The sequence below is a fragment of the Coloeus monedula genome (genome assembly GCF_965178545.1).
Source record: "Coloeus monedula genome assembly, chromosome: 2".
NCBI lineage: Eukaryota > Metazoa > Chordata > Aves > Passeriformes > Corvidae > Coloeus > Coloeus monedula.
Window position 1 is genome coordinate 47684547 of NC_138782.1, and position 22340 is coordinate 47706886.

Below are 22340 nucleotides of genomic sequence, written 5' to 3' on the forward strand. Positions count from 1 at the left end.
TGATAATGTGACAATTCTTTGACAGCAACGCTGATTTTATACAGAAAGTTGTTCTGAATTGCTAAGCATTAAAGCACCAAGAAGCTCATGAAGAACTTAAAACTGAAATAATGCAATGCAGTCTGAAGAAATGCTTGCTGGAAAGAAAGCTCTACACTAGAAGTATGTGGGGTTTTTACCACGAATTCAAACCTATTTTCTAGTGCAAAGACAGGCATTGTAACTTTCCTAATAATTCCAAAATTGAACTATTGTTTCATCTGTAGGGAAGCAGCACAGCATTTACTACACATTTCTCAATCCTGAAATTTTTTTCAGCTGTTCCACTAATATAGTAGAAGTTCAGCACACACAAAAGAAATTTAGGATATTTAAGTTCTAGCATAATTAACATATGAATAATCACAAAGAAAAAAGAAGAGTGCAGCAGAAGAAATTAAGCTAAAGAACACAGTGCTCTGGGCACCTTCTGTGGAAGCCCTTCATGGTATTACCACAGCAATACTCCCTTTTTTGACTCAAAAATACCCCTTTATTCCACCCCTTCCAACTACTAAAAAGACAAGAGTACACTGTGGTATTAAAATTATGCTTCTGTGACAAATCAACATCAGGCAGTTCCATTTTTTCTTCTCTTTAGCTACAACTACACAGCAGGTCAATGGCAACAGGGACTGCTGAGGGCTGGGATAAGAATATACGTAAGTAGGCACTTGCTTGGGAACTTTATCTTCATTTTCTTATGAAGGGGCAGAAGGTGGCTCGACCAGATGCCCTTTGTTGAGTATAGGAGACCTTCATTAGCTCCTTGATGCCTGCTGTCATGGTATGTCCCACTGCAGACAATGGGATAGCTGTCACATGGACTCAACACTCTCAACATTGGCAAAACACACCTTACATAATGCTTGAAATAATAATGCTGAAGATATAAGGCAGCAATTTTAAGAATTTAAACAAGTTCTAAGATCAAGAAAAATAAAATACTAACTATAGCTCATTAGTTACTACAACACTGAGCATACAATTAGCTGTTACAGATATTCATTAAAAGTAAAAGCTAACCAACTTCTACAACAGAAGAGGTAATTTACATCTTTACATATGTATCTTATTTTGGCTTGGGTCCACAGGGAGACTACAAATGCAAAGTGTTTAAAATAGAGAATGGTAACATTCATTTGAAGCAAGTTTAAAAAAAAAAACAAAGAGAAAATAAATGGGACTACATTTTAAAGTAATTAAGGCTAATAGGGATATAGCACAGCAGTTTTAAATAGCTGGGAACTGTCTATTTTTCTGTATTTTATTACAAATAATTTTAGTGTGTCTGGGCTGAAAATAAATTTGAGACATTTGCTATTATGCTATTATTACAGCTATGAGTGTGACACCAGGACAGAGCTACTTATGGTGACTTCAAAGCAAAACTGCAATCCCTCCTAGTGTGATTTGTGTGCTAAGTGCAAAGCCAGCACACGAGCTAGTAAGTCTAAGCAGACATATATAGTGGTATATAATTCATAATGTACTATTGCCCTAGTTAAAGTCTTGCAGTCATTGTGGACTGTTCTGCACAAATATTTAATTGATGCTCAGAGGGGAAAAAAAAAACAAACAAGAAAAAAACTCAAGAAAGATTATTTAGAAAATAAATAGTTAACAACTTTCCAAAGCCAATATGAACCAACATCCCAGTACTGCATACAGTTTCCCGGACTTAAAATCAAAAAAAAGAACACTACGACGTATGCAAGAACTCTTGGAGTTCTGGCAGCTGCATAAATCTTAAAAAAGAAGATTGTGTTTTTCTTCTCCTTAGCTCTGGAAGCAGCTCTGCCATGCAGTATTAAACTGAACTCTAAGGTGACTGTGTTTTTTTTTTTTCTACATCCTGACCACCAGAGAAAAAGCAGCCTTTAAAGAAGCAGTAAAAATGGCTTATCAGTAACGGCTTATCAGTAATGGCTTATCTACAAAATTTTGAACTGTTCTAACTTTTCATCTAAGACAGCACTTTCATAAAGAGTAAACTATTAAAAAAAAAGGCATCAGTTCCCCAGAATATTAATAGTTTGTGACAGTTCAGGTGTCAAATCCTAAATAAAATATTCAAGAAGAAGAGCATTATGTAAAAATAAAATAAAAGACAAAACCCACTAGTTTTACTGCATGCAGAACATACTGAACAATCTAAAAATCAAAGCAATAGTACTTCTCATTTTCTGTGCTACAAGAACAATATATTTTTTTATCTTCAATCTAATTCTCAGGTCTTTTATCTTAACACTCTCAAACCTAGGCCTGTTCAGAAATGAAAAATTCACAACAATAGCTGAAGGGAAAATAAATAAAATACATTTTTACATCCACACAGAATTTATGTTCCCTTCTCAAAAAAAAAAAAAAGAATTCTTGAAACTGACCTCTTTTATTTTGGCATATGCTTGACCCTTTGCACTTGCAGCAACAGCTAGAACCTCAGTATCAAAGATGAACTGAACAAATGCTTTTAGATTGGCCCAAAATATTAGCTGTGTGTTGCTCAAAGAGGATATAATTTTCCAAGCCAAATCAAATGCTTCTATGCAGAGAGACTCTGATGAGTCCAGAAGCTGTAAATAAAGAGATGAACAAAGTTACATTTGACAAAAAACACCCAAAAACCCTATTAATACTGCACAGGTTTATCTTTTACCTTGGGAACAAGGACTTTCATGCAGTCGAACACAGGTAAAACTTGGTCTGAAGGAAGAATAGACAGGGCATCCAATGCAGACTGTAGAGTTTTTTTTGACCTTTCAACTGTAGAAAATGACATTTCTGAAGTTTCTTCATAACTCTGAGCCAGTGTTGGAAATGAATTTAAAACAAAACGAAGGCAAATCCACTGGTCACGAATGTAGCGTGCAACAATTTTCCCCCATCCTTGAGATGTCGTTTCATCGCATAAGCTGTGAAAAAACCACTTTTCTTAAATAAACATTGTGTTAAGTTTATCCCACACATTCCTACTCCACCAGGAAGTGCTTAACTGTACAAACTCACTGTGCTACTTCAAGGTGCTAAGATTTATACAGTTCAAGGCAAGATTGGACAAGTACATGGAAAAGAAATCTGAAAATGAAGTGTTTTTTAAAAAGAGAAGAGTCAATTCTGGGCTCAGTCAGTCTCATTAGTCGAACACCTGTTAGAGTTTTCAGTGGAAACATCACTATATGCTGGTCGTGGCTTTTTGTTAGCCAAGTATTTGGGTTTTGGCTCTCTGGCTTGCTCTGGGTTTCCTTTCCCAACAATAAATAATTTCCATTTAAACTTGCTTTTGTACATGCCATGGCTTTCTGCAGTGTATAAATATTTAATCTGGCCTAAGGGTAAGCAGTGTTCAAAGCCAGCTCTGGCTTCATAGCACTACGGGACTTGATGCCTTAAGAGGCCTACTAGACACAGAGACTAGACAGGAGTAAGAGAATAAAGGTAGGTATTTATTTGAAAGGCCTTCAAAGGTACCCCCTGGGGAGCCAGAGGCTATTGCCAAGATGGACCCCAAGATGGACAACAGGTCACAAGTTCTTCACACTTCTATAGGTTTGGTTCATTTGCATATCAGGGTTAATTCTCCAATTAAAGCTTCAGTTTAATGATATAATTTCCCCTCTGCTTGCCCCCCTTTAGAGGCTCTTTGGTTTATACTTTTTGGGCCTAGGACAGTCTAGGTGTCCTTGAAGAGCAGGCCCGGAGAGGCTTTGTTATGTCTACCTAGCATGAGAGAGCAGAAATCAACAGGCTACAAGAAACTTCAGAGTTACACACTAAGCAGTACAGAATTTGAAAAATATAAAATTTACAGCCTAAGGCATCAGACTGAACAAAAGCAGCTTTGGTCTGATCAGTTATGGCTTCTTTAATGTTCTAAAACCTGGATGTTAAGCCAAAAGAGCAACTGAGTGAATAGTTTGTGTACATCTTGTCATCTTGGCCAAAAGCTGTCAAAGAACAGGAAAAGCCAACATCTTAACCACTGCTTCACATTAATCAAGTTTATTCTAAAACAATACTGAAGCTTTAGCAGACATACCTATTTTTTTCTTCAACATAAGATGGCTTCTTTAATACTTCATTGAATTGAGAAAAGGAAATGAATTTCTTCAGAGCATCCACAGAAGGCAGAGATTCCAGGTGCGCTTCCGGCTTCCCACCCATTATCTCACATACAGCTGCAAGTGAAGCCATGCTAGCTACTTTTCTGATTTGTTCCTTCGTCTTTGGCTCCTAAGAAAAACCAAATCATACATGAACAAGCACACACCAACTTCTTCTAATATGATTCAAATAACACACTAATACTTTAAATAATCCTCCTATTTGTATCACCACAGACATCATAAGGTAGCAACTCTGCATCCTTCTACTTCTGTATTTTCTTCCCCTGTGCCTAACACAGCTTGGCTTGGCTGTGCCAGCATGATCACAAGCTACAAACACTGACAGAACCATAAATCTTCCAAATTAGAGTCACTTATGCATTAAGTGCAGGCAGCTTGGCTGTGACAGAACACTCTTATCTTGCCAGGTAACAGTTCATACATACAGCAGGAGAGCAATTAGAAAAAAAGATGTAGGTCCAGTTAATCAGAAACCCAACAGCTGGAATTTGGAATACGACACACTGGCTGCTCCAAACACCCAAATCACAACCATGCCATGGTTATTTTGTGTGATAAACGTATATATTCAAAGAGGCATGAAATAGAAAAGTCTCATTAAAAAGAAAACACCAATAGGCATGTAATACCCATATAATAAGAAAACTTTGATGTTATTTAAATATCTCCAAAAGTTACATTTGGCTGTCGAGAGCACAGAAAAACCTTTTCTCATCTGTAATTACTCAGCATTTTCTTCTTTCTTTTGAAACTGAAGATGTACTGTACTGTACTGAAGGTGTACTGAAGAAATCATCATGAAAATATAATTTCCCTGAATTCAAAATAAGTTGGTAAAGGCCCCCAGTGAACACTAAGTTTGAACCAGAAAATGTTTACTTTGAAACTACTGGAAGAAGTATTTAATTCACATAAATGAGGGAAAAAAATAAAATTAAGTGCTGTTCTTTGTTTCCTTAGAACGCAAACCTAACTAATCAAATACTTACAATCTTTTAATGTGTTATTAACTGTTCTTGCACAAAACGATAATAACAAATAACAAGACCAAAGTTTACACTGCCCAACAAATCTTAATTTAAATCTCCTTTATTTTAATGGAAGTTATTAATGTTTCTTTACCTTTTGAAAATTTATCTATTTCAGATATAGTAGCCTAACTCATAGAGCTATGGGACAATCAACATAACTATAGGAAAAAGCCAAAGCAATGCTGGAATCTGGAATTTCTTTTTTTCTGTATATTTCAGCTTTGAAGTCAACAAACACAAAAGGCATTTCATTTAGTAGTAACTTGATCAGTAAGATTACTTCATATTTGAGGAAAAAAATCTTTGAGTACATAGTTCATTTTTACAGTAAGAATTTTACTTTTGCTATACAGACTTCTAAATAATGCAATACAAAAGACCAAAAGTAAGTACTAAATCTTAGCTACAAATATTTTACATTCATATTACACTGCCAAATAAAGACACATGTGTTACGGAATATATATGCACATACACATCCACACAAACTATTATTTAATTTCACATTATATATAACATTATTATGCATTATATATATATCATAATAAAAATAAATATCAGTACATTAACTTAGGTTTATAGTAAGTCTGTATAATTATTGATGCAGAATCTAAATATTATATTAGCATATATTTTATTTACTACTTATTGGTTTGTTTTATGTTAATCTTTACTGTTGTAAATAATTTTAAATTACCTTTTCAGAATTTCTCTCCTGAAGATTACGAATAGACGCATTTATCAGGGATGAAAGGAAATTCTTGATAGATGGCATTTTCTTCCAGTTGACTTTCAAGCACAAATTCACTGTCTCTGGAATTACAGTCAAGTACAGATCACAACGATCCAGGTCGCCAACCTAAAAGCGAGGAAACAACAGCAATCTGAATCAGTGAGAGGAGGAAAATTCAACTGAAAATCAGGAAGAAAACTACAGGTAATGATAGCAGAAGGAAAACTACAATTGTCATTGCAACTGAACAAATTTTAATTTTGGGTTTTGTTTGTTTGGGGGAGGTCATTAATTTTCAAATCTTAAAAACTGACTTTCAGATGCCATTCTCCTGACTGAACTCTAACTTTTGCTTTGCTTTACAAGTGTCAGGTTTCTTTCAATATAAACTTAAACACTGGCCACAGCAACGAGCAAGCAGTGAGAGACAGTCAAATAAGATGATAACCAGGCTGACTACTAAAGTCTCCAAACACCTAACATCTTATGTCCACAGCTGTACTAGTAGATATTATGCAGTACGTGACACTCGGGATTTCTTAATACATGATTTCTTTAGATTTAAGAAGAAACAAGAAATGCAGTTTATAGACAATGAACACTACTTGTCAAGATACCTTTTTTTTTTTCTCTTCTTACTGTGCCCATTCAACAAATGGTAATGGAATGTTTCTATGCAAACTGACTTTCGAGGTGTTTAAAGATTTGGTATGAACTTTAGGAACACTGTTAAATCAAATTAACAAGCAAAACCACACCAAAGTATGTCTCATAATCATTACTTACAGTGCTTAACTCATTGGTAGTAAGCCATCGGAGAACAAATTCAAGAATACTCTCCACAGGTGTCACAAGAGATTTCCAGATAAAAACCAGTACTTCATCTGTGTGGAGGGAAAAAAAAAAAAAAAAAAGTATAAATACAGAAACACAAGTCCCTTCAGAATTTTATTATATCATGCAGGTTTATTTATATTACAAAGTTATACAGTAATAGTATTCAAATACCTAAAAATAACTTAAAACAGCTCTATATTCTTTCACAGTGTAAGCCATAAGGCTGAAAGAATCAAACCAGATTACATTATTTCCTGAGACTCACAATGTATTAGTGAACCAAAACCCACACAAGACCAGAAGACCACAGTCCAATTTTCCAACTTTTAATGCCCACTTTTGTCCTACTCCCAACCATCTGCACAAACAGATTATTAATGAACTTAAGTCTTTAATAAAACCAAAAGCTTTCATATCCAGCAATTAACTTTATGTGAGAAAAATACAGTCTTCCATTCCTAGTATTTATAGACATGAACACTGGTTTTTGGGGCTTGCTTTTTGATGCTTAGGAATAATTCATCTTTGGAAATAGTGTGATCTTACAAGATTTTAGCCAAGTAGCTTCCAGGCTTAACACTGTAAATGAAAATACAAGATTATGACACAAAATGTGGTATTTTCTATAAGAAAAGGCTAGGCTACCAAGTATACCACATGTACACAGCATTTCACAAATGAAGACACAAGTTTATACACAAGGGAGGTAGGGTAGGTCACTCTGGTAAAACATTTAACCACAAACACACTTCAGTCTGTGTTTCAAGGGTAAGGGCTAGCTGAGAGACAAGGAAATAACATCTCAGTATGAAAATGAAGTTAAAATACTCTGCATGGCCACCTTGTTCTATCAGTCTCAGTATTTAGTATTATCCAGAGGCTAGAGCTGTTTTTTCTGGAGCTGACCCTGAGGAACACTTCACGTTGCAAAAATATTATGAAATGGAAGACCTTCAAAACATAAAAATATACAGGGAAATATTTCCAGAAGTTCCAAATCCATATTGCACTTTCAATGCTCCCAGCTAAAATGGCTCATTGGACTACATTTCTAAGGCTTAAATTGTTTAGAACCAACAGTTTAATTATGTCAGATTATCATCATGTTTCATCCTAAGTCTCAAATCACTAAAACATCTTCTGCAATTTATATTCATAAAATCTTCAGATAAGCATGTTGGACATAAAACCCAATTCCTTACCAGTGGCTCTGTAACACTAGCAAAAAATAGTAATTACCAAAATCCTACTGTTTAAAATAGTGAACTCTAACAACAGTTTAGACAGCAAGAACTGTAGAAGAATGCTGATGATTTCAGCATGCATTCCAGGCATGTCTATCCCCATTAAAATATTCTTAAATAAAACAATTCCCACTTATTATTTTTGTTTTACAAGGTTAAATTCCTTTATTATTTCCTACCATTTTATTGCTTTCCATTTGAAAAACAGGACTTCTCACCCCCCATTTAATCAACACAGAAACACAACTTCTGTATTTTACAGCATTAAACCTCCCACCCCTCACCACACTCAAATCACAGCTGCAGACAAAGATGATTTAATACTTGGTTCACCTGTGCAGAAGGAAGAAGCACAAAAACACCGTAAAAAATAATTTAAGAAAAGTAATCCTTGCTTAACTTAGAACTACAATGCAATTCAGAAGCCTCTCAAAAGACTGATGATGGGCTGTACTGGAGCACCTATAGGGACCTTTGAAAGGATGGGGACACTGCAATGCTCAGCCTTGCCATACCTTTGGAACTCCGTTAGCAGAACTCAACCTGCCATGCCAGGTGTCAAAATTCCCAAAGCAGGAGCAATCCACTGCAGGTACATTAGCAAGCACATGAAGAAATAAGGCACACAAGGCAATTACTTACTCTTGATACCAAAAAACTAATATGCATTTGCATGTGTTTTATAGGGTTCTGCTTCAGGCTCGTTCTGTCCTTGTGCCAGAGGCTGAAAGCCCAGCGATAGCTTAGTGGACACTTCTTCCAGTTTAGTTCATTTCAAGGAACCCATTTCAACAGTCACAGACCATGCCCCAATATGAACTTGAATAGCCTGCATAATTAGTGCTCAGGATTTCAGACAAACAGCTAAAATTTAAGGGCGCAGGGGTTTTGAATGTATACAGCACTTGTTAAAATGAGGGTGGGCATTTATTTTGGGCTGCATTTAGACATGTATATGAAACCTAGATGTATAACACAAAACTATCTTTGTTAAAAGTAAGAGCCTAGATATGGAGCCTCCCCGCTCCAAAACTACTCTTCTGTTCCATGTTATAAACACCCTGAAAAAAATCCCAAAATAATCTGGGGGAACAGAAACCAAACACCAAGATCCCTCCTGTTCCCATTCAGCATCCCAATTCATTAAAATAATACTGCAATTTTTCATTTGCTCTCAGGAAAAACATTTAGGTCTATTCTGTTTACAAACCAACCAAGTTCTCTCAAAAGGAGTAGTAAGGACTCCATAGTTTGTTGTCCAGACTCTCCTGAAAGGTCTACAAGTTAGAGTGCTCCATCTCTGAGGGGCCAACACTCCCAGACAGATCACCAGGCTTGTACTTCAGTGAGCACCTCTTAGCCTACCAGTCAACTCAGAAAACAGGATGTCCAGCAGGATCACTTTATGCACTCAGGAAAGACTGGCTGTGGCAACTAAGCAGGCTAGGCTGGGTTTCTGTAGGTAACTTCTTTCTGAAGTAACTAAATCATTTATGGAATTCATTTGTTTGCAAGGAATAGGCCTACAAATATTTGCAATACAGTCATACTCATTAAATTTTAACTGATAATCTAATCCTAATGGACAACAATCGCTTCCTCAGAAGGCTTCCCCATTCTCAATTCCCAGTCCTTAGGACATCTGCGAGACTGGACCCATAGCTCAAGTTTTATAACACACACGCCAGATTGTCAACCTTTACATTTACCACTTCTAGGCTAGTATCAGTTTGACAATGTAGCTGTAAAACAGTTAAGCAGCTTAGCTGTAGTTAAGACTGTAATGAACAGAAGACACAGTAGACTGAAGATGTCACTAACCATCTTGCGAATTGGAACATTTTAACCAACGGGTCTGCAATAACTTCAAGAGAAGCTGAAGGCTTTTATCTGTTTTCACTGTTGGTATGTAAGCATTACTGCCAAGTTTCATCAAGACATCCAGAAGAGGGTTCAAGAAAGCCTCTAGTTCAATCCACTCTATGTTGCTTTTTCCACTACACAAAAACAAAAATTAAAAAGAAAGTCTTCTTCTGAGTATCTGCCTTAAGTGCTGAAGTTACTTATGGAAATAAATAGGACACGTTTCCAAGACACTTAAGTATCTTTAGAATGTTACCCACTATGTCTGCAGCAACAGTTTGACAAGGCCTAAGGAATGATCAGGCTGATGAAAAGTCTACAGAGGAAAGAGGACAGCTTCCCAACTTCATCAGGCTTCTACCGGATCCTTCAGGAGTAAGGGGATTGAAAAAGAGAGAAATGTAAAAAATAAGGTATTTCATACTTACCTGTATTTATTCTTCATCTGCTCCACATCAGCAGCCAACAGAATCATTGTGGAGACAAGCTTAGCTTCAAACCAGTCAGGCATAAAGCAATTTTCTCCTGATTAAAGATATTTTAAGGTTTCCACAGTAACTAAAAAATACCTTTGTATTAATTTCTAAAACTTCTGGTTTTGTAACTTACTTTAATAAAATAATAGCTCAAAAACAATTCATGCTAACATGAGTATTACTACTAACTTTTTGTATTCTTTATCTAGATAAAAATTAAACTCAAACACAACTGGCCTTGATGCTCAAGTAAATTCTAGGCAATGTGTTATGTAGCAGTTCACAGACTCCTCCATTGCTTTTAAAAACACATTAGCATATTCAAATGAATTTAATGAAGAACGTAATTCCACTACACTTTATCAGAAATATCAGCTGTGATTTTGACCACGGTAGTTACATAAAGAACTGAAACTGTTCTGTAAAAAGGAAATTTTAAAAAAACCAAGTGAAGTTTCTCTTTTTACCAGTCTTTGATGAAGAACTACATCATCATAGTTATAAAATTGTTTCTTAAATAGCAGTACATAAATTGGTTTTAAGGGGCTTTTAAACTGGTATGTTTCTGGCTTTGGAAATTCAGAAAGAAAAACACACTTTGGAGGTCAAATTCAAGCAGCTGGACAAGGTTCTTTTTTTTTTTTTTTTCCTCCTCTAAAGAACTGCTCATTAGTTAAGTTTCATATAAAACCAGGATTAAAAACATCACTTTTTATAAGTGAAATGCAGATAATTGCCATGGAATTGCAGATAATACAGACCAAGGACTAAACAAACATTTCAGGAAGGAGAGAAGATCTGCCAAAATTTTTAGCAAATTTACCTTGGAGTATCAACAGAGAGAATTTGCTTGCAACTTCTCTAAGAATAAGACAATCACGTGAAGTTTCCTGGTTTGCAGGAAGCTTCTGAAGCTATTTATCATTAGCAAATTCTGACCTAGCTTTTTTATCTCCTGTATGTATAATACTTTAAACGTGTTCAGTTTTGACTTCTGACAAAATAGAACTATAAAATTCACTGTGATTGTGAATGCCACACAGAAGTTGAAGTATTTTTTAAAAAAATCAATTTGCCATTCCTTTCAATGTACCTGAAAGAAGAAACTAACCTGACGTGGTAATCATTTAAAATGTATCAGTGAACAAAAAGGCCCTTTGGAATTTATCTGCACATTTGCTGCACCTTCCGTGGTTATAACATGTGGCAGCTCACCTGCTGCAAGCTGTCCAAGATCAAAAGAATGTAACAACACAGGAGGGTGTGCAATGAGCTGTTGAGAAGCTGCCTCACTCTATGGCCTCTCTCTCTATAAAAATACTTGGTCATTTTACAAAGCTCTACTGAGAAAGGTGACAGTATCTGTGTGTTCATATTCCCTTGCGCTTTCCTCCGCCCCCACATTCCAGCAATTTCAGATGCCATCAAAAGAGTGACAAAATAAATCTAATGGACAGATTAGTGGTTTTTATCAATACACATGTAACTTACTTTCAGATGCAGGTGTCTTAAGGTACTCTCCCACAAGACTGTGTACATATTGACATAATGATGATGTCTCTTGATGTTCAAAATCAGAGGTTACAGACTTCCTGAAGCACCTGTCATTCACTTGCAACCAACTGCAAAGCTGAATTAAGAACAGTATGTTACTCCTTGACCACATCTGGCAGCGGTGCATTGACATCACTGACTTAACAGCAGCACACCAGAGCACTGTTAAACACAAACTCTTACATCAGGAAATGCACACGCTGCGAGAGGTGTTCACCACAGCTACCTTGAGCCTGAGCAGACTGCTCCCTTCTAACTACACACAGAAAAATGTCCTTCCAGAGGGTAACTCAGAGCACCCCCAAAAAATCAGTGGCACCAACATAAGAAAAACAACAACTTTTAAAATTAAGCGAGACTGGTAAAAATTCCCTTATCTCAAAAGGGCTTCTTCCAATCAAGTGTTGTCTAGTGAGACCACCATTTTGTCTTTTTAACTTGTATGCCAAAAGTGAATGGAGCAAGATGAAACATACAGTACACATAACAAGAAGACATTGTGCAAAAAAATTGCTTTATCATTATATGGCTCTACAAGCAACCAAACATTATGGCTACATGATCAGTTGGCTCCAGTATATACTATATTAAAAATTATTTCATTTTTGAATTTTTATTCACAGCATTTTACATCTTGCAAAGACACAAAATACATATCCTGTGAAAATTTATGACTTACAATCTCACTTTACATGGTATGCACATTCTTCCCTTTGAGATTATCCTGCTATTTCTACCAGTGATGGGTTTGATGAACATAAAACCAGCTTCAGTTCTCACCTCTGTCCACAACAAAGTATCTCTCCTTAGGGACTCCTCTGGTCTAAGGGAGAGAAGAAAGCTTGAAACTTCTGGGAAGGACACTTTCTCCTGAAAAAATTAATCAAAATACAATAGCTACCAACATAATATACAACAAATAATATCTATATGACAACTCAAGAAGTATGCCTTTATCTGGCAAGTTTTTAAAGAAAATTTAAAAGAAATTTACTTTTTCCTTTTCGTGATGCAGACTCATTTCTGCCCCTTTGGGACCAACTTATCTGTACCAAGGAACAAAACTTAATTTCCCAAGTATTAAAGCCTATCTGAAAATAAATGAATGACTGTACGAATGGTGCTATTCACTGATGATACCTTTTAAATTAATGTAGATAAATGATTAAGAGCTGCTCGTAAGTACTATTTCTGCATCTCTAGAAAGAAATTGAGACAGGTTTACAGCCATAACACACAACAGGAAGACTACTTATTTAGAAAGCAAGCTATGAAACAAACAAAACATGAATACTTCAACTACTGAATAACTATGGTCCTGCTATTTCAACAGTAATGGTAGTTTATCAGTCTGGTATCATGAATACTTTTATTATTAGGTACTACAGGAAAGTCTATTTAGTTTCTATCTGTTAAAACCTGAGTTTATATGGTAGATATGGAATAATATCCTGTTATGATAACTAGCACATGAAAAACTCCACAATAAAACATCAACTCATAAAAGCTAATGAAAAAAAATACTTCTTATGAAAACCAAAGGTAACAGAAGCATACCATACTTACATAGCACAATTTAAATAGTCACTAAAAAAAATGCAAATCCAGAAAAATCAGTAAAAATACTGTATGTAGCAATTTTTTGAATACTGTTGGCCCTGTAAAAGTGTTATGGGGTTTCTGTGACATCAGGGAAGAAGAAAACAATAAAACAAAACAAAACACAAAACCCCAAACTGACCACATCTGTCAAATGCATAGTTGTTTGAAGAAGATAGCACTGAGCAGCTCCACGCAACAAAATCTGATGTGTAATCATAGTACACTGGAGGACATCTCTGCAAAGAGGAAAAATACACACTGCATAGAACACACACTTAAAACTGTAAACATTTTCATGTATTTTCTAATTATTAACCATTTAAAATACATTAGATTGCATGTAACAGACATATTCTGTTAAGTGTGACACAAACACTGCCTGATCAGACCACAAACAATCCAGAACCAAGACTACTGTTACATGTACTTTCAAAAACCGCTGGTGAAACTTGGAAAGAGCATAAACCTGACAAAGTAAAAAGAGGGAGAAGAAAGAACAAAACCAAAACTAAAGGAACAACCCCCATGACCACATCAGTTCAAACTGATAATTTAATACTACCATTTCTATCTGTAACAAGTATACAAATGTTTGCCATCAAACTCTCAGTCAAGCATGAAACTGAAAGAAACTTTCAGGGATCTTTTATCAGCAAAGGCATGTCCAACATTTTTTTTTCTTTTTGTAAACTGCTTCTATCCAATACTCATTCAACCACCAGTAAGATTTTATTTAAAAGCTCAGATTTGATTAAACTGGAATGACAACTGATTTTTAGTGGCTCTAGGAAGTGAAAGCAGACACTTAGGAAATACCAGTGTGATTAAGGTCAATAATGAGGCCAAAAACTTTTACCTAGCCTTCTATTGAGAAATCTTTCCATTTCCAGCATTATGGGCTGTGGCTATACCCCTGATATAGTCTCAACTGCTGTTAAAGCAGGCTGTACTGTAAATAGAAGAAAAGGAAGAAGTGTGATATCTATCAAGCAGGAAATGCGAAAGACCAGGAAAAAAATACCCTAAAAAGTAGAAATTATGAAGATCTAAAATGCAAAAACTCAATTTTTTTTAATTCACAGAGAGATATAAATACTCTGATTCTTGAATTGCTTTCCTCTGAAAACTAGCCATAAAGGAGACAGAACCTTCCATTCCCATGCACAGCCATCCCTTCAGAAGTAACGAACATGAATCAAATCCTGGCTCTCCAGACTGTCAGCACATTTCTTTGGAAAAAGGCTGTAAGAACACAGTGCAGTGTATATTTACCTTAAAGCATGAAGTCCTTCAGCACCAAGTACTTTACATGCAGGGATAGATGCCAAAGCCATAGAAAGAAACAGAATAGGAACAGCACACCAATGCCTACTTGTCATCTTCTGAATAAATTTTAACAGGAAGCTACCTTAAAATAAAAGTAAACAAAACAACCCAGAGTGATTTTGTGTTCTCTAGTGCATTCAAATAACATGAACTCCAGCAGAAGAGTGTTATTATAATTTCTGACAATTAAAGACAACAGAATAATTTCCTAATTATTTCAATGAAAAAAATTACATTCCAAAGAAGTTTGTCAGTAAGGTGCTATGATTCGGAGATAACCAGAAATAAACCTAGCTTTGACTTTGGTAATCTGCAGTAATCACCATGTTCAGGAATGGAATTTTAATTCTTGATTGTTTTGAGCACTAATCAATGCCTTTTTAAAGTTGCTATTCAGTTTGTGAGATGGCTGACCACAGTAATTCAACCAGTTTAATGAATGCTGGAATGGGCAGAGCAATCCTCAATAAGCCATCACATGTACAGTTTCTGGAAGCAGGCTACCCATCTCAGGATTCCTGATCACACACCCTCCCACTTAGTGATAAAATATATGCCTTGGGACATGACAGAGAAACAGGGCACCTATGGCATTACAAATATATAAGGTGTTTCCTACCAGAATACACCTGTACATATAGGGTGCTGAAGAGAGCTGATTCTACCCTTATCTGATCCAATTAGACCAGGTATTAAATCCTGCTTGCCTTCGTGTCAGCCTATACTAGCACCAAAATTTGAAACAGTCTCAGAAATTTTTCCCCAGCCAGCCTCACAATAGAAGAATCCTTATTTTGTTTCAGCACTTGGCCTGGCTCTTTTGAATGTGTCACTACACAAGTCATGACTAAAACAGTTTGACAGATAAAGAAAAAAGAATCTGCAAGTACTGTTCACTTCAGATCTTAGGAACCTGTTTGGGCTTTTTATTTTTCCATTAATAAAAAGCAAATCTGCTTCGTTTTACCCCTAGAACAATTTTGTAGCTTAGTACTGCAGGATCCCTTAGACTGCCTCAAGGCCTCTTCTCTGCAAAGTCCACTGTCAGGACAACTACTCCCTTTTTCTCTCAAGTAAATGCTTACATGACATACAAAAAATGGCTCCATAGCTTTTATTTGGTTTCCTTATTTAAAAAAAGATATAGGTGAGACTGAAACATACCTTTTTCTTCTTCTGGAAGAAGAGTGAGATAAGTAGCCAAAAACTTCTGTAACCTTATTCCCAAAGGAGGACAAGCTCCTATTGATTGACCTGGTGTCCTGTTGGGTTTTAAAACATGTTTTGATGCAACTGGCATGTTAACAGCTTTAGGATTAGATGTAACAGATTTAATCTAAAATCAAGCAGATTTAGAATGTTTAGAATTGCCCCTAAACAAAAACAAAGCGTCATTCAGTGGCACTCCATGAGACCAACAGAGACCACCTATGTCTCATGAGAAGTCTCAGGATCCTGGCAATCAAAGATTAGCATCAGTCAAGAGATTCTATAGCTTTCTCTCAGCTGGACATTAACTGTGACAACTTTGTATATTCTTGGTATACTCAAATATGCACCCTCCTCTACATATGCCAATGTTTCAGCAGAAACACAGAAGCTAAGAGAGAAGTTTAAGAAGATTACGAAGCATTGATTCAACACAGCTCTAACATACACACTGAAACACTTGGCACTTGCTTCACCTTCTGAATTTCCATCTGTGCATGTCCATGGAAAGATACTGCAGCCAGCTAACATGAGAAATGTGTAACTGCTGCCAAGTGCCTGTAGAGGTCACATCTGTCCTGCCGTAATTAGAGGAAACAATCTATTTTGACTACACTTCATCCATCATCACCTAATCCCCACTATCACCAGTGACAGTTGGTTTTATCCCCCCAAAAATAAACATATATTAAACTCTTTGAACTCTTTGTTTCATGGCCTTCCCCCACTAGATTAAGACCGTAACCATCAACTCGACCAAGGGGCATTGAAAATTGCAACAATTAAGTCTTGCCACTGGATCCACAGATGGTGATATCCTTCCTCTCCACTATCTACTCTCATCTTCTCTTTCTTTTCATTATATATATTTTATGTTTTTATATTGTTACATTTCTATGGACGACAACCAAAATGGCTACACACTTCCTTTCATTGAACCAAATCGTTCTGAAATAAACCTGCCATATATAAATACACCAGTCATTCACTCTAATCCACTCCAAGGGATCTATTAACAAGAACCTCCGTTACCTGGGGTCATAACGAAAGTGCATTTAGTACTTTATTCCTCTCTCCATACTCTCCATGCAACTAGCACAAAGAACTGAATGCCATCCATCACTACACTGAATGTGCAGCAACCTGCAACTCCTCCAGCTTTCCTCTGTTCTTTACATATTTACACCACGAGGATCAATGTCTTCTGCCAACCACAGTCTCCTGCAAAAACCCACTTCCAGCACCTATGAATTGGGAACAACTAGAGCAGTCTGTGTGGCAAGAAAATAAGAAGATAAAAAAGTACTTCGCTAAGTTATTCATTTATTGTATCTCACTTCCAAATTAATGTTTCAAAGCAAGATGCAATATAGGAGCTTGAGGCATCCTTTGTTGTTGTTACTCAGATTGAATTGTACATACTTCATCTGTTCACAGCCACTCACCTTTCCTGAAAAACTCTCTACCTGTCAGTAAGTTTAGCAGCACCATTTTTTTTCATTAATGTGTTTTCCTTAGCTAAGATTTTACCCACATACTTAAACCAGTATTATTAGAACACATTTGCAGCAATCAAGACATTATAAATGATTAATTAAACCAGTGGTTTACCTGCTGTAGAGGGAACTTTCTGAAAGGGCATCCATTAGTGGTCCAATAACAAACTAAAAAAAAAAGAAACAAGAACAATGGCTAAATGTACATTTCCAAGGCACTGTTACATAGAAGCTAGACTTATTCCACCAGACTTTAAAGGACAGAGCCAGGAATCAGAGAATACTCTTGTTAATAGTAAATAGGAGAAGCAAAAAGAGGAAGAAACTAAAGAGAAGGGGGACCAGGAAAGTAAACAAGGAATGAGATTTTCCCACTAGATACATTTCACAGAGTATTGTGAAAGATGCAGGTAAATAAGAAATCCTTTTGGGAAACAAATAGAGAAAACAGATTTAAACATGAAATAAAAGAATGATGAAGAGCCAACACAGGTAAAAAGATTTAGGGTGCATATTAAAGCTGACTTAATTTGTATAACTCAGGAATGTTAACCTCTGAGGGGGAAGCTCCTATGAAGACTAAATAGTATAATGTAGATCATTCCTTACTAAATTGTAGGCTGGTTGGACAGTCAATACACACGTGATAGTAATAAAAAAAAAAACCTTTAAGCCTTAGTGTTTCTTCCCACATAGAGAATATTTTAAAGTGTGGGGGTTTTATGGGATACAGTGATACACTGATTATACTACAGAGACAGAATGTGTCCAATTCCAACTACTGAAGCAATTAGTGTTAAGATCTGTTACAAATTAGAAAATTTGTTTGTTCAGGCAAGTAACAGTAACACCCTTACCTCTGAGAAACCAAGTGAATTTGGAAGATGCTTTGTTTCATACAGCTCCAGAAAATGAAGAATGCCTTCCTTTGTCAGTGTTTTATTCTCACTCTCAAACATTCGTCTATAAATGCACATATGCCACGATGGGTGAAACAGCCAACAACCTGTTACAAAAAGAAATTCTTCTAAACTAAACTGACACAGAAATGACAGTGACACACTAGCACGTAACATAATGACATTATAGTCTATGTACAAGACATTCAAAAAGGTGACTATAGCTGTTTAGTTTTATAAAGACACCCTGCTAAATCTAATTTTAAAAATTAATAGTTTTCTCCAGTTACTCTCTATTTTATTAGTTACAAATTAAAATTACTAAGAAGTGCAAATGGCACATCCTTCTTTCTGCAACTCTATTTATGCCAATGTATTTCCAGGCAAAAGTTTCGCATTAGTGGTCTTTCCGCTTTACCAATCTCTAACATGTTGCACTACCTAATCACATGTACTCGTGTGCCCTAGACACACTGTCTCAGCACTCATATTCTTTATTCTCTCCCCACTTCTAATAAGTTGGGTTGGGGAGGGAGGGTTTCTCCTTTTACAAAGTTGTGCAGGTGACTTGGTTTCTACAACCCCAAAAATCTCTGGGTTTGTTGTATTTTCACATTGTCTTAAGTAAAGCAAAACACAGTGGGAAATGACCACTTATTTGGCTTTTCTAGCAGAAAAACAGTATTTCAAGACAATATAGTAAGCAACAAATATATGCTCGGATTTCCTCTCACAGCAGAGTGGCCAGTGCCTATGCATGTTTGCCAAACAACCTATGCATAGAGCAGACCCACAAAAACTGGAACAGCCACCCAGGAAACACCTAACTTGAGAAACAAAACACTACAAAAAGCTGCTACTAAACAGAAGAAGAAAACATAAGAGTGTAACTTAACTAATATTTAAGAGATGAAATAGAAAAAGGTCCATCTTACCTTTATCCCCTGATATGGCAAGCTCGTATAAACTGTTTAGTTTTGGTAATACTGGCTTTATAACGTGGATCTGAAATGCAAATGAAATGTAAACAGTTTATATCTCAAACCCAGGAGCTGTCAGTTACTCGGACTAGAATTTACTATCAATAGCACTAATATAGCAATTGACAAGAGAAGTACATTTAAATGAAACCTATAATGCCTGTGGTATGCAACACTCAGATGCAGTTTAGCACTGGAGAAAAACTGAACCAACGCTACCATATTTTAAGAATGATACTTACTAATAACCATTCCATTCCTCAAAAGTAAAACAGCACAAATATCTAAAATTAAGCATTTAAATAAACAGCTTTTCAGTTGCAGAACAACCATGTACAAATAACATAAAATAACTACAGGGAGGTGGGTACACTACTAATAGTTAACACCACGATACCATACACTTATGGAAGCCTCACCCAAAAAAAATTGTTTTAATCCACGGCCACAGGTACTTCACCATATAGACATAGTCCCCTCTACCAAAGAGAGGTTATTAAGTGCAATCATTGGATTTTTCACTAAGCTGGTTACCTTGCTCTTGCAATTAGCTGCACCCCAGGTTTTTGCCATTGCATTAACAAGACGTATTCCGATGACAGAGAAGAGTTCTGAATTTATTCCCAATGAATGACACATGCTGTGTTTTAAGTATTTACGAGTTGAAACAAAAATATTCCAGTTAACGCTGACTTAGATACCCTCAATCACCAAAACTGTAAATACTCTGCCCTACAGGAGCATTCATACATGCCACAAGTGAGGCAGCACGTCTATCTAGGATGGGCAGAGATTTTACAGCGCTCCTACCTGGTTTCCTTCCAAAGTTTCCATTATCAAAATGTAAGTTTCCCAAAACTGTAGGAGTTGCTCGTTCTTCTCAGCAGACCACCAAAACAGACTCGATTCTAAGAAAAAAAAAAAAGATAAAGACACTCATTTCTGCCGGCTCCGCATCCCGGGCCGCGCGGCCCCTCCCGCCGCCCGCCCGGCCGTACCGTGTCCGCCGTCCGGAGGGCAGCGCAGCTCGGCGCGCTGGCCGCCGCTCAGGTCCAGCGCTCGCTTCAGCAGGTAGCGAGCCCGCTTGCGGCACAGCCCGTCCCGCTCCGTCAGGCCCTCCTGCACCAGCCGCCAGAACCGCGGGCACAGCCGCGCGTCCAGCCCCGGCCCCGCCGGGCCCCGCGGCAGCAGCGCGTCCGCCAGGGCGCTCAGCGCCAGCAGCGCCCGCCCGGCCCGCGGCGCCCCGCCCGCGCCCAGCAGCCCCTCCCAGACGCGCGGCAGCGCCGCGCCGTTCCCGCCCAGCGCCGGCAGCAGCCGCCCGGCCACCAGCGCCGCCGCCGCCTCGCCCTCGCCCTCCTCTCGCACCAGCGCCAGCGCCGCCGCCACGCACCGCGACAGCAGCTCCGGCTCCTCCAGCCGCGGCGCCGCCGCCACCAGCGCCTCCACCGCCGCCTCCTCCGCGCCCGCCCCGCCGCCCGCCGCCAGCTCGGCCAGCGCGTCGCGGGCGAGGCGCGCTGCCAGCGGCGCCCCGCAGAGCTGCACGCAGTGCCGCAGCGCGCCCCGCGCCGCCCGCGCCGCCCGCACCCGCTCCCCGCACCCCGCCGCGCCCTCCCCGCCCCGCAGCAGCGGCCGGCACCGCTCCAGCGCCACCTCCCAGGCCGCCCGCCGCAGCGCCTCCGCCTCGCCCGCCGCCGCCGGCCCGCCCGCCGCCAGGCGCTGCAGCAGCAGGCGCAGCGCCTCCGCCCGCTCGGCGCAGAGCGGCGCGCTGAGCGCCCGCAAGAGCGCGGCGCGGTCCCCGCAGCGGGACAGCAGCGTGTCCGCCAGCACCACCTCCATCGCGCGGGGGGAGGCGGAGGAGGAGCGGCGGCTGCGCAGGCGGGGGCGGGCGGGGCCCAGGAGGGGCGGCGGGAGGCGAAAAATTCTTGTGATTGACTGTGTGTGCGTACGTGTAAAATATTCTCCATCTCTTGGTCAAAACCCCTCTGCGTGAATAGTCCCAGTCGTCGTGTCTGCTAGGCACAGCGGGGCCCACTGTGTGCTCTCATGGGCCCAACACAAGAGGCCTAACGGAGATACCCCAGGGGCGAGCATCTCGCTTGGGGGGGTGAAGTTCCATCCTTGTGTGCCATAGAAACTCTCTCTACTCTTCATGCGCATTACAACGCAAGATCAGGCAGCAGTAATACACAAAATGTCCCGTCTTCCTACCTGTCATACTCTAACCATTTATGCCAAAAGAAGTTGCTAAAAGCAGTCACTGTCTTCATCACAGCGTACCCGAAGTTTGCCTGAATACCTTGTGTCTGCCTCAGGTCGGAGGCATTCCTAGACGCTGGCTCTGTGCTGTTGGCTTGTTCGAAGGGCCCAGGCCACCAGCACTGAGGCCAGAGAACAACTCCTGTGCAGTTCAATGTACCGGTGCAGGCAAAGCCTAACTCAGAAAATCAAGCTGATTTCCAGTACGTGTAAATTCACTATGCAAGATTACAATTCCCATTAAAAAAATTTAGAGATCAGCACATCAGAAGTGGTGGCAAACTACTCTCCTAGAAGTTCTGGTCATAGGAAAAGGCAAACCTGGAACCTTCTCTTCCTGTGAAAGCAATGAATAGCAAATTCCCTGTACAGCAGCACGGATACAACATGGTTACCAATGGGTGTGGGCATTACCTTGGCCAAGCTGTAGTTGCTTAGAATCTAATGAAGACGAAAGGTTTACTGCAAGTTTTCCAAGTGAGGTTCCACTTAATCACTCCTCTCCAAATCACATAAGTAGTCCTTTTCCTGGCTATCCATTTTCCCCAAACATTTTTACAAATTATTTTATCCTTGAGAGTTTTTGATTGCAAAATGACTGGATTTTCTTATTAGAATGGGGCCTGTACTGTGATTATATATGCAATATATTCTGGAAAAAGAAGATG

The 22340-nt window shown here is 38.6% G+C and overlaps 1 protein-coding gene across 1 annotated transcript in view; it reads right to left on the reverse strand.

The window, feature by feature from the left end:
• Positions 1-21252, reverse strand: part of TARBP1 (tRNA guanosine 2 -O-methyltransferase TARBP1) — a gene marked incomplete at its 5' end in the record, with an annotated part of 34791 nt that extends 13539 nt beyond the window's left edge. Inside the window, 17 exons of the mRNA XM_082302632.1 lie at positions 2427-2615; positions 2699-2954; positions 4079-4272; positions 5895-6056; positions 6717-6814; positions 9833-10008; positions 10303-10399; positions 11842-11980; positions 12685-12774; positions 13646-13742; positions 14779-14914; positions 15997-16094; positions 17653-17705; positions 18395-18543; positions 19372-19441; positions 20227-20324; positions 20415-21252. Coding sequence (XP_082158758.1) covers positions 2427-2615; positions 2699-2954; positions 4079-4272; positions 5895-6056; positions 6717-6814; positions 9833-10008; positions 10303-10399; positions 11842-11980; positions 12685-12774; positions 13646-13742; positions 14779-14914; positions 15997-16094; positions 17653-17705; positions 18395-18543; positions 19372-19441; positions 20227-20324; positions 20415-21252 — 2940 coding nt within the window. The remainder of the gene's footprint in view (positions 1-2426; positions 2616-2698; positions 2955-4078; positions 4273-5894; positions 6057-6716; positions 6815-9832; positions 10009-10302; positions 10400-11841; positions 11981-12684; positions 12775-13645; positions 13743-14778; positions 14915-15996; positions 16095-17652; positions 17706-18394; positions 18544-19371; positions 19442-20226; positions 20325-20414) is intronic.
• Between the last annotated feature and the right edge of the window lie 1088 nt (positions 21253-22340).